The sequence below is a fragment of the Xyrauchen texanus genome, chromosome 13, assembly GCF_025860055.1.
Source record: "Xyrauchen texanus isolate HMW12.3.18 chromosome 13, RBS_HiC_50CHRs, whole genome shotgun sequence".
Classification (NCBI taxonomy): Eukaryota; Metazoa; Chordata; class Actinopteri; order Cypriniformes; family Catostomidae; genus Xyrauchen; species Xyrauchen texanus.
In genome coordinates, this window is record NC_068288.1 from 28,640,347 (window position 1) to 28,653,476 (window position 13,130).

The 13,130-nt window shown below is 37.8% G+C and overlaps 1 protein-coding gene across 2 annotated transcripts in view; it reads right to left on the reverse strand.

The window, feature by feature from the left end:
* The window catches only part of LOC127654394 (carboxyl-terminal PDZ ligand of neuronal nitric oxide synthase protein-like), a 182,896-nt gene continuing 169,766 nt past the window's right edge, over window positions 1-13,130 (reverse strand). For both annotated transcript variants that reach the window (XM_052141548.1, XM_052141547.1), the window contains 2 exons: window positions 11,351-11,660; window positions 1-4,357 (listed from right to left, as the gene is read on the reverse strand). In XM_052141548.1, the coding sequence (XP_051997508.1) occupies window positions 3,784-4,357; window positions 11,351-11,660 (884 nt within the window). In that variant the 3' untranslated portion in view covers window positions 1-3,783. The remainder of the gene's footprint in view (window positions 4,358-11,350; window positions 11,661-13,130) is intronic.

Below are 13,130 nucleotides of genomic sequence, written 5' to 3' on the forward strand. Positions count from 1 at the left end.
ACAGGTTTTTGGAGCAGCTGTCTGAAGACCACACATATTTTAAAATCATGAGGTAAATTGTTTGAAAATGTAAATACATTTTGCTTGTAAGAGAGGAAGTGGACAGGCCAGGTCAAAACACATCAAAAAATGGCCTACTCCAAATAACCAAAGCCTAAAAACTTGTATATAAAACTATGTATTTTCAGGTAGTTAATGAGCTGATACATTTTGGCAGTGTGAAAGTGCTAAGCAGAGTACATACATTTTTAAATAATAACGGTGTTTGATATGGTTGACAGGGTGGATTGAGATATACAGACAATTTTGTCTGGGCAAAGGGTGGGGGTAACCTCATGGTTTAGTGTCAGTGCTGATAACACAGGCTTTAAGGTTCAATCCCTTTATTTAGAAGACTTTATTGCTGTCAAGCCCTTAAGTCAAGCATTTAATTGCAGAGGCTATGACCCTGAAAATTCTGTTGTGTAAATTGCCTTGAAAGAAAAATAATAAAACCATTTACCAAGAATAAAAGCACGCAGGCCCGAACTGCATCATGAGCAGATAGTTTGCATAATGAAAAATCACTTTAATATCGCCAGCTTAAACATGTGATATCCTTAAATACATTTCAGTGTACTCATAAAACCTTCATATACATGCGTTTTTCCTTCAACATTCTTTTTCTTTCCTTCATTCATATTGGGAACTGTAAAAAATTATGGGACCATTGACAAAAAGTAAACAAATAAAATACATTAAAGGAATGTTCTGTGTTCAATGCAAGTTAAGCCCAGTTGAAAGCATTTGTGGCATAATGCTGATAACCACAAAAATGTCATTCGACTCGTCCCTTCTTTTCTTTAAAAAAAGGAAAAATCGAGGTTACAGTGAGTCACTTACAATGGAAGTGAATGGAGGCCAATTTTTAAACATTCAAATACTGTTTCAAAAGTACAGTCATAAGACATAAAGTACATGCACATAAACATGATTTGTGTGATAAAATCACTTACTAAAATTTTCTGTGTAAAGTTAAAGCATATTTTACAACTTCGTTACCATGATGATGTAATGTCAATAAACCCTAAAACTCAATTTAAACAACTTTACAGCAAATAATAACAAATACACACATTTTAACAGAGGAATTAATGCAAGTGCTTTTATAAACCCTCCATAAATGGGCCACATTCACTTTCATTGTCTCCATTCAATTCCATTGTAAGTGCCTAACTGCAACATTGTTTTTATTTTATTGTTTTTAAAGAAAAGGAGGTATGAGTAGAAATAAATTATGGTAACCAACATTATGCCAAAAATAATGTTGCTTGAGCCTAAGTCTTTCAGTTCATGTCTACTTAAATGGGAAAAGACTGAAATCTCCAAAAGGTATGGTCAAGATTATGATCAAAGAACATATTTCAATTCAGCAGTAAAATCAGACAACGTTTCATAAATTGTGCTTCTTCACATCAGATTACGCTAAAAACAAGATTTTCTCTGCTTGCATACATTGGCGTTCCAATTTCTCCCATTTATTTTAATAGAAGTGGCCCGTCTCTGCTAAATAATCTCTGAGCTTAACTTGTACTGACCCCGGAACATTACTTTAATCAATCACACAGAAGTTACAACATTCTTCTTTTCCATCAGGAATCTTCTCAATCCTAAAAACAATTCAAATGTGTAAGAAACCAATGGCTAAAATATAATGCAAGATAAATATATTTTTCATTCATTCATTGTAGTTTCCCCACCACATACACACAATGGTTATAAAGGCATCACAGAAGATTAAAAAAAACAAACAAACCCCCCCACACTAACTTCATATCTTATTACCTATTAAAACAATATCAGCTCCACTCTTTGAAATCTCATTTTAGTGTTCACACTATCCAATAAGAGAACATTGATTCATTATGCATCATTACACATAAAAGTAGACATCACAATGGTAGTGTAACCAAGACATATTATCATACAGAAACAGATCTAATTCATAAAGCGCCTGAATGAGTTAATGCTTTGTTGCCATTGCATACTGTACATCTAATGCACTCAAGTTATTTAACATAAATCAACTCAAAACCCATGTTAAATATCTTTCACACATGTTTCATTTGCTTGATGCATAACAGCAATTTCATTACCACATTTTAGGATTTGCAGCTTTAAAGGGATAGCTCGTCCAAAAATAAAAGTTCTGTCATTTGTCATTCTTTCTCTGTAGAAAAAAGTAATATGGTTTTGGAGCTAAATGAAGGCAAGTAAATGATGACAGAATTTTTGTTTTTGGGTGAACTATCCCTTTAAGTTATTTTTTAGAAACGTACTCCGTACACTTTAGTTCAATAATCCTTCACATACACTGTTTCATCACTGACTTATTGCATAACTATTTAATTGCCATGGATCAGTATGTGTAGCTTGAAGTTAAAACATCTTAGTACTTTTACATATACTCAGGATCACAATATATCTCCATAAATAATGGGTGTAAATATCTGCATTGCTAGCTATAGATTTGTCCTGAATTCTCCTTAGAGAATCTATTGTCTGGTATAAAGAACAGCCCTGAGAGAATGCCATGGGAGTCAGACTGTCTACACAAACAAGAGAACAAGGATTGAGATTAGTGTTGAGTTATGGCATTCCAGGGAATTTTAGAGCCCCTCTGCATGCCTTCATGTTGACTGAGCCATCATCACCTTGAAGATAATCATTATGACACTTCTTACAAAGGTAGAGAACCCTATATTTTCTCATCGATCTAGATGTCATTGTGAAATGTGTCCTGCAAAAGATGAAATGCTAGGCCAAATACAAAAATGAAGCAGTTGCATACTGCTGGCCTTAGGTGCATAATACTTTATAGACTAATCCAAGGTCAGTTGTGCATTTGCTCTTACTGGCAAAGATTATGAAATGTGAGCACAGTGTTGAGCCAAGGTCAGAAATGTGGTCATACAACTTATACAACTAAAGTCTTGTAAAATAAAATATAAACTATTAAACCATTACGGCCCCACTTTATATTAGGTGTGTTTAATTACATTTGATACAATGTACTTGTTTACATACAGGTTGTTACACTATACATGCATTTAGGGTGGGGTGGTTAGATGGTAACCCTCATTCTGTGAGAAGCATGTGAGATTCATATGCAATATTCATATATCTTCTTTATTTGGAGTTATGTAGAGATCCTAACCCAACCCAAAACATCACCCCTCACACTTAAGTGTATAAGTACATGGTAGTTAAAGACACCTATACTATATATAAAGTGGAACTGCCTTGCTTATAAAAACAAACTGATATGAAATAAAGACGAACATATACAGTATAAGACATGAAATGCTGCCCAAGTCAGAGACTGAAAAGACAGCTTTTTGGAGGTATTACAGTGTAGTTTTGACTTTGGTTTCTATTAAATTACTTTTCATGGTTCTTTTGTGAACAGGTCCACAAATATTTTACAATACAATCTTTCAAAGTCATTATGGTACTACAATAAAACAGATGAAAGTTATTTTCATCATTTGTATGATTTCAGGTACAAAGAAAGTACAATCAGTGATACTTTGCTATAGAAGGCAAAATGAAATGTACAAAAGGTAAAGTAGAACAACATCTGGCCAGTTTTATAGACCGATTCATAGCCACTTTTGACTTGTCTTCTCAATGCATACTGATTTTCCCCCATTGTTGATGTCTGGAGAATCCTGCGCTCCAGTCACACATATTGTCTCTTGAAAACTGATGGTGAATGGGGGTGATCATGGAGAGAAGGTTAGGTTATTCAAATGAGAGCAGGTCGGGGTGGGATTCCTCACTCTCCAAGCTGAGGGTCCGGTAATCCACTGAGCCGTTTCCCAACATTTCCCCCTCAGTGACGCTAATGCGGCATCCTCCTTTGCCTGGGCAAGGGGTGGAAGCCATTCTAGTTTCTGAAATGGCTAATTTCTGTTTTGGGTCCAGATTGTCTTTGTGAATCAGATCAGGAACAGAAAGCAGTGGTTGATCTACATCCTCAGCGTTTTCCTCTTTAAGCCCATCCGCCACCACAGCTGTGGGCTCATTATTTTGCTGAAAATTGGGCTTCTCCATCTGGCTGTTGACACGGTCACTAGGTTCTGAAGGATTCTCTAGGTTGGGCTCATCAGGGTTTGATTCTGGCTGAAGCGGTGCTTTATCTTTGGAGATGAGGGGAGTCTTGTCAGGTGAGGAGATGAAGGACGAATCTGGGGAGGCTACTACAGGGTCAGAAGATATCATCATGTCCTGGGTGGTCTTCAGGGCACGTGGAAGGCGCTTTTTGCCAGTGGGAGGTGGGGGATCTAACCGAGGGAAGGAGTCCAGAGAGATGTGACTGTGTGTGAGAGAAAAACTTGTTAAAGATAAAGAGTAGGGATGCCGATTTAATGCAATAAAGCATGTCCCCACACCAGGCCTTTTCCCCTTAATACAAGAGTACACTTCATTTGAATACATTTTATTAAAGGTAAATGTAATAACCCCAGCACATATCAAGACTACGGGGTAAAGATGAGAGTAAGTCAAAGAATAGTCTTCTTGTTTAATTTATATGATCATTTTTGGGCAGTATTAAAAGGTGGAAGAAAAGAAACCTAGACGACCCATACTTTGCACCACTCCAGTGGATAAAATTAGAAAATCACTACTGTTGTCAGTGTTTTGTTTTGTGGAAAGGACTTTGGGAAGGTCAATAAAAAAATAAGACTTAACAAATAACCAATTAGCTGGATGCAATGATATCATTGCCTACTCCAAATCACACAATATGCTTGCAGTTAATAAGAGACAGAATGTAAATGCACAGTTTACTGTATAATTATATGACAGTGAAAATTGCACTTAGTCTCATAAGAATTTTGATGAAAGCCATAAGGACAACCTCTGCTAGCTCAGTTAATCTCTTAGGGTAAATTTGGAATAAATCAAGGTTTATCAGAAAATGGTTGCAACAAACTTTAAACCTTGTTTTAAAAAAAAAAAAACATCGTTTTGATCCTGATTTTGGTGTGATCACCCACTTCCCCATCCTGGGATACATGTAAGGAACAGGAGGTGGGTCTCTTGACTTGATGCGAGAAAAGAGCGATATTTCTGCATTTATCAAGTTTTTTTTTCATGCTTGTTTAGTATGTAGCCTGGGCTATTCATTTCTGGCCACAATAGTGCTGTGACTAGAGAGCAGGCGGTCTATCCTAGACCCGTGCCACTAGTGTCTTGTTTCATATTATCTGTCTTTTTTTTTTCTAAAATTATGCAGCCATATTTTAAGATTTGTGGCACTGCAAATGCTGCTGCGATATTTTCTCAACATACTTGATCAGCTCTATGTACTAATGATCTACAGTTCAAAATCCATCATAACAGACAAAATTAATAGCAGCTAAAATTTTAATCAGAAATTAAAATTGTTACCTCTGATTTGTTATAATATTTAAATTTAAGTGTTGCAAAACACCTCGAATTAAAATAAAACTTTGATCATGGTCAGTCCATCTCAAGTGGTCTAATACAGGTTGCCTGACCATTTTTAATTTTCCCAATTATTTTTGAGTGTTTACCTCTATGTATTGGTACTGCAAAACCGCCAGTTTTGTATTTTTATTTTACTTGGTTTAACCATGACGGCCATCTTTGTGTCATGGCACACAACAATTTTGGTTATACAGCCGTTTACGGAAACCTCAATATCTCGGCTCAGGACGGTCCTAGCTCCTTGGAACAAAAACTGATCTCTAGGGAACATTACAAGGTACATGTACATATAGAAACCTTTTACACATTCTTGTTCCTTAGACTTAGAACATTAAGTCCTAATGTAATGCTCAAGATTGCTCAAAGTTCCGCTTTTAGGGTCAACTTATAATGGGAAGCGTTTCAGTCTTAATTTTTTGGGGGTACCTAGGCAAGTATAGTGTGCATGCAGAACATTTCAGGGTTGAGACTTGTCTTATTTATTTATTTTTGTATGGGGGTGATATGTGAAGTCATCTATAGTAGCATTCTTCTGTATAAATTTTGAGTTTGAGATTCCATTGGTTACAGAGCTAGGGCTAGTAGAAATCTGGGGGAAAAACCTACTTTATTCATGCATTTTGAGAAATGAACAGATGTAATATAAGCATAACATATAATAAAAATTAACAGTATTTTAAAGTAATTATGTTTATGATTGACATACAATAGCTTATGCTTGTCAGTGAGATCTAACATTTTACTACTTTTGATATTGGCAACAGTGAAGCATGATCTATCACAAAAAGTTCAAAAACAAAAGAGTTTAGTTTTAAGTAAAATTAATGAACTGTATGTGGAGTTTAAAAATCAGCACCCAGAGTTAAAGATAAGAAGATAAAAATGTTGTGAACGGAGGCCAAAATGGTGTGTGCTAGCAGGAGCATCTGGAACTCTGTGTCTGCACACAACATCAGAACATCAAGCTGATGATTGAGTCAGCAAAGCTAAAAGTGGACTACAAGGACCTGCTGGAACTTCTAGTCTGTGACATAAACAGTTATGACTGCATGCTCAACAAGTGTGACCAGTGTCCAGGTATAGAGGCCTTACTGCAGATGCTTGAAGAGTCAAACAAAGGTGACACACTTCCTGATAACATCACCTTTAAGCAGTGGGTTATGACTGACAGAGCAGTTCTCCCTAGGAATACATTCTCTGTTTCTCTGTATGAGAAACTCAATGAGTTAAAGACACACCATTGGTTGAGGACATAAGCGTGGAAAACATGTTTTTGTAAAATTCTTCCACCCACCTGGACCAAGAACATCATTAAAATTTTCTACTAAGGACAAAGTGTGGGTTCCCATGAACAATGTTACATGACACCTGCCTAATTGACTAGTGTCACCGGACACTCCAACAACAAAGAAAACATCCCTTTTTCAGAACACTGTATTGTAAAAATGTTTTTGTAAAAATCCAAATAACTTAACAGATTTTTATTGTAAAGGGTTTAAACAATGTTTTCCATGCATGTTCAATGAACCATAAACAATTAATGAACATGCACCCGTGTAATGGTCGTTAAGACACAAACAGCTTACAGACGGTAGGTAATTAAGGTCACACTTATAAAAACTTATGACACTAAAGAGAACTTTCTATGGACTCTGAAAAACACCAAAAAGATGCCCAGGGTCCATGCTCATCTGAGTGAATGTGGCTTACGCATGGGTGCATGGACGCATGAGGAATGCAGATGTGGCCAGGGCAATAAATTGCAATGTCTGTACTGTGAGACAACTAGTGCTACAGGAAGGACAGCTGATCATCCTTGCAGTGGCAGACCATGTGTAACAACACCTGCACAGGTTCGGTACATCCAAATATCACACCTGCGGGACAGGTACATGTTGGAAACAACAACTGCCTGAGTTACACCAGGAACACACAATCTCTCCATCAGTGCTCAGACTATTCACAATAGGCTGAGAGAGGCTGGACTGAGGGCTTGTAGGCCTGTTGTAAGGCGGGTCCTTTACAGACATCATCGGCAACAATGTTGCCTATGGGCACAAACCCACTTTCGCTGGACCAGACAGGACTGGCAAAAAGTGCTCTTCACTGACGAGCCGTGGTTTTGCTTCACCAAGGGTGATGGTCGGACTAGCGTTTATTGTCGAAGGAATGAGTGTTACACCGAGGCCTGCACTCTGGATCGATTTGGAGGTGGAGGGTCCGTCATGGTCTGGGGCGGTGTGTCACAGCATCATTGGACTGAGCTTGTTGTCATTGCAGGCAATCCCAATGCTGTGTGTTACAGGGAAGAAAACCTCCTCCCTCATGTGGTACCCTTTCTGCAGGCTCATCCTGACATGACCCTCCAGCATGACATTATGACAATGCCACCAGCCATACTGCCTGTTCTGTGTGCAATTTCCTGAAAGACAGGAATGTCAGTGTTCTGCCATGGCTATCAAAGAGCCCAGATCTCAATCCCATTGAACACGTCTGACACCAGTTGGATCAGAGGGTGAGGGCTAGAGCTATTCCCCCAGAAATGTCCGGGAATTTGCAAGTGCCTTGTTGGAAGCGTGGGGTAACATCTCATAGCAAGAACAGGCAAATCTGGTGTAGTCGATGAGGAGGAGATGCACTGCAGTACTTAATGCAGCTGGTGGCCACACCAGATACTGACTGTTACTTTTATTTTGACCCCCATTTTTTCAGGGACACATTATTCCATTTCTGTTTGTCACATGTCTGTGATACTTGTTCAGTTTATGTCTTAGTTTTTGAATCTGTATATGTTAATACAAATATTTACACATGTTAACTTTTCTGAAAATAAAAGCAGTTGAAATTGAGAGGACATTTCTGTTCATTTATCAAAATGCATGAATAAGTAGCCTTTTCCCCAGATTTCTACTAGCCCTAGCTCTGTAACTAGTGGAATCTCAGCAGAGTGCTACTATAGATGACTTATTGACATATTGCCCCCATAAAAAAATAAATAAGAGAAGTCTCAACCCTGAAAAGTTCTGCATGTACACTATACTTACCTAGGTACCCCCTAAAAAAATAAGACTGAGAGTCAAACCCTTCCCATTATAAATTTACCCTAAAAGTGGAACTTTGAGCACACGTGGTGGTGCGGTTACTCATCTCAATCCGGGTGGCGGAGGAAAAGTTTCAGTTGCCTCCGCTTCTGAGACCGTCAATCTGCACATCTTATCCTGTGGCTCATTGTGCATGAAACCTCGGAGACTCCCAGCATGTAGAAGCTCATGCTACTTTCCACGATCCACGCACAACTTACCATGCACCCCATTGAGAGCGAGAACCACTAATCACGACCACGAGGGGATTAACCCATTTGACTTTACCCTCCTTAGAAACTGGGACAATTTGGTTGCTTAGGAGTTCTGGAGTCACACAGAACACCCTGGATTCAAACTCGTGACTCCATGTGTGGTAGTCCGCATCAATACTCGCTGAACTACCCAGGTCCCCCAACTTTGAGCAATCTTGAGTATTACATGAGGTCTTCAGTTCTAAGTCTATGGAACAAGAATATGTAAAATGCTTATATATGTACATATACCTTGCAATGTGCTCTAGATATCAGTTTTTTAAACAATGGATTACTAACAAACCTTGCCAGTCAACACATCCAGCAGGTGAACTGAAGTAGTTTGTGAATATGTCTCGAATGTTTTCCTTCTCATTGAGCAAATCAACAACAAACTTCCTCACTGCTGCAGCTTGTAGAAAAATATTTTTATTTCTACGATCTGCTTGCCAAGATCTGCTTGTTCTTCTCGTCTGCCATAGGCGGAGGGCAGACCAGCTCAAAGGTGTTTTGAGCTGGTCTGTAAATTTGCTTTTTATTTAGCGGCACCTATTCTACAGGTGCGAATGTGCTAAAAGCGATCATTAGCATCGCTATATATGTGCAAGGGTCATTCGCTGACGATTCGCCTCTCATAATCGCAACACATTTGGTGTGCAAAGGCCTGTATGTTTACAGTGCCACTCATTCATAAGCTCTGTTCCAAAACCCAGTGAGCTGCCTCACTGCCTACATAATCAGCAGCTTTCTAAGGCAGCATCCTAACCACCATGAAACCTCATAATTGACCGATTTGGAGCTCTCTATTTAAACCCACTCTGTGCCACTCTAAAGCTCTGCATGGGAGACTCAATTCATAATCGATTTCACAAGAGTTTGTGCATGTTGCTAAGGTTTTTTTTCCCTTTCAAAGAGATGTCAGTCAATCTCAGTAGTAACTCAAGGCTTTTTCATATAATAACAGAGTTCAAAGACATTTAATGTGAACTGCCATGGAGGAACATGATCGGCTAGTGTGAGCCATCTGGCACAATTACTGACGGTCTATGGAGACTCACTGTATGGATCAATACACATACCCCTGTCTATCATCTTTAAGGCCTTTTAGACTCATTACAGGACAAATATCAAAAGAGCAAACTTAAACCAAAGGATATGAAAAAAAATTACATGGTTTTGCCATCAAGCATGCAAAATGTGTATGTCCTTAAGGTTTAAGTTTCTTGTTCTTCTCCTGATCATCTTGTTGCACATTTTTTGGTCTAAATGCTTAAATAACAATTCCATCTGGGATTTTTCAAGAGTCAATGTACAGTGGGGTCCAAAATCTGAGGTCATTAGTGAAAATGCTTCTATGCAGTTTTTCCATTACAAATTATATTACCAGCATACCAATTTAAGCAAACAAGAATTTTGGGAAATATCAAGTGTGGGGTTACATGCTTAATTTTCTTACCAGGAAAATCATTCAGTGGATCTTATAATATTTGACTTGGCTTTAAAAAAAATGTGAATTCTATAATTGTTCTATTGTGATGGATCAAACAGATGCACGAAACAAGATCGGAATGCCGGTTTATTTTTTCATAATAAATCCAAAACCTGTGGGGTTCTCGAGTCCTGTTGGGCCAGGGTTGGGTTGCAGACCTCTAAATCTACCTAATAAACCTTATATCTAGGGGGTCCGGAGGCAATCAAAGAGTTCCATTCTGGTGACTTTGAGATAAGCATTTATTTATTTTCACAAGTATGAGTAGCATTCATGTAACTATTGGCTAAAGCATTTCTTCCAGTAACTGTTCAGACAGATGTGTTTTTGTGCTAAAAAAGCAAAATGCACCACAATGAAGAGCAGAAGACAGGTGTGTTTTTATCAGTTGAAGTGCTTTTTAACGTGACACAGTGTCTAAAAATTCAGCGCTCTCATGAGAGATGCTAAAAACACAGTGAAACATGATGCAGTTGTCAAAAGACATCCATCTAGCAAATGTTTACATGGAAAACAATTGAAAAACAGAACGAGCGGACGCAAAAACACCTTTGGTTTGAACAGCCCCTTGTTCACATGACACAGCACTAGAAGTTTCTCAAAGTTACCTCTCAAAAAGACACCCTTTTGTTTCAGATGACTGTAGGTACATTTCCACTTTATCCAGCACTGTATTCGTAAATATCCACATACTGTTTTACTGTGTGAGAAACCACTCCAAATAATTCAATGTGGACTGAACGAATTGTCCTGAATCACAAATCGATTCAAACCACTTTGCAAGTCCATTTGGCCAATTCACTGAAAAGAATCGACTCAAAATAATTATTAATTTGCAAATTGGGCATTGCTAGTTCTTTTAAACAGCCAAAAGAAATACAGGACACATTTCATGATTGGTGAAATATTCTGAGAGTAAATATTTCTCAGGTCAGTCGGAGCGCTCATGGTACGCACAGTGTGTACGGCCGCACAGCTGCAGGCGCCACTGCATTGATACATGCAGCTGTGTGTTAGTATGAAATCTTTACCTGTTCCCTGCTGTACTGTGGCTCATCTCAGCCAGGCTGGACCACACTGCCTCCACGTTCTTATTGACCTCTGTGACTCCGATGTCTCCAAGGCTGTTGGGATCTTTTCGGCGAAGCAAGTCGTTTACTTTTGCTCCCATGGCTTTGCCCAAGTTGAGGGCATTTTTCAGGTGCTGGCTGCCACCTGTTTTTGATCCTGCCAGAGCAGAGAGGTCTGTGGAGGCTGCTGGACTGCCGATGTTGCCCGCTGGACGAGAATTCTGTTTGGGCTGTTCCGCAAAGTTTGAGTTCTCAAACATGCTTTGGTCCACTAGAGAACAAAATAACAAAAACTATTTTAGAAAGTGAGGCACAGGGAAGACTTACCATATCTAAAATGAAACATTCATACTACATTAACAAAGCCTTTGCTACATGCTGCAAATACCACAGATATTATCTTATATTCTGGAATGTCTTGGTTGCAATATTTGCTACAAAGCATGAAGTAGCTTTATAGCCATGTCTTCAGTAGCTTTTGTGTAGACGTAAAAGCATTCTGCTTAAAAATGTACTAGGAATGAAAGAGAAACTGTTGTAAAGGTGATCATTTAGCAATTAATTAAATGTACCATTATTTTTTACAACTTACTATGAATTTTTTATTTAATATTTTGTGCACAATGGTAATCAAGGATTTTATAGATCAAATGATGATCAATGGACAAGATCACATGCAAACAAATAGAAAGAAAAAAAACCCACAACAATACTGGCAAAAAACAACTGAGCATTTGTCTAGAACAATTAACAGTTCTTACCTCAGAACCATTATTTCATGGCAAGCATTTCAAGCGACAAAGAAAGAATGTTTTATTTTTTTGAATCTACAGAGAAATGTTTATTGTTGACAACATGGTTGTGGACCATTCAAAACTGAAATTAATACCTTTAAATTCCAATTCCTGAATTATTTGAATTTGAATTGAGTCATCACAATAAGATGCATAAATTGAATTCAAGTAATTATAATTAAAATTGAACGATTAGCACAATTAAGTCAAATTTACCTAAATATTTGTATTAAAATATGTTGTCACGGTAATCAAGGGGAAGAATGACAACAAAAACCTACAATTTACCACACGTGACTGGTATGCTTTTCTTTTCCAAGCATGTTTGGACTATTATGCTGGACTATTGAAATTTTTTGTTGACTGACTTGTGAGTTTCTTTGGATTGCAATTCAATAAATTATTCTTCCTGTCATTCCAATTCAAATAAAAAATGTACATCCTATGGGGTGTGGTCGACACAATTCAAATTCCAACTCATGAATTAAAAGGGAGACAATTCTTAAATTCTCAATTTTGTCCAACTTGAATTTATTATGTCATTGTATTAATTCAAACATGTAAAATCTTCCCAATAGGATAATGTTGATCACAATATAAAAAAATCCCCCCAAACTTTTACCTTCAAAATATGACTGAAGAGAGGACCCTCAACGAATGAGAGAAAAAGAGAGAAACAACAACATCCCATGCAAAGAATAAACAGCTGACAAAAATAACCCTGACATGGTGTTCTATTTCAATTTCAACTTCAATTCAGGTTGTTCAAACGTGCTTACAAAAAAAAGCTGTACATTAGTCTGGCTCTAATCAAATGTGAATAGTGATTTCCAGCTTGTTACACTCAGGTAGTTTAAACAGTTACTCATAAAGAAGCAAGAACTCTCATTAGCTTGTGAGAGTCTCTAATGACGAACACAATTTACTGGGCCATACACAAGACTAGA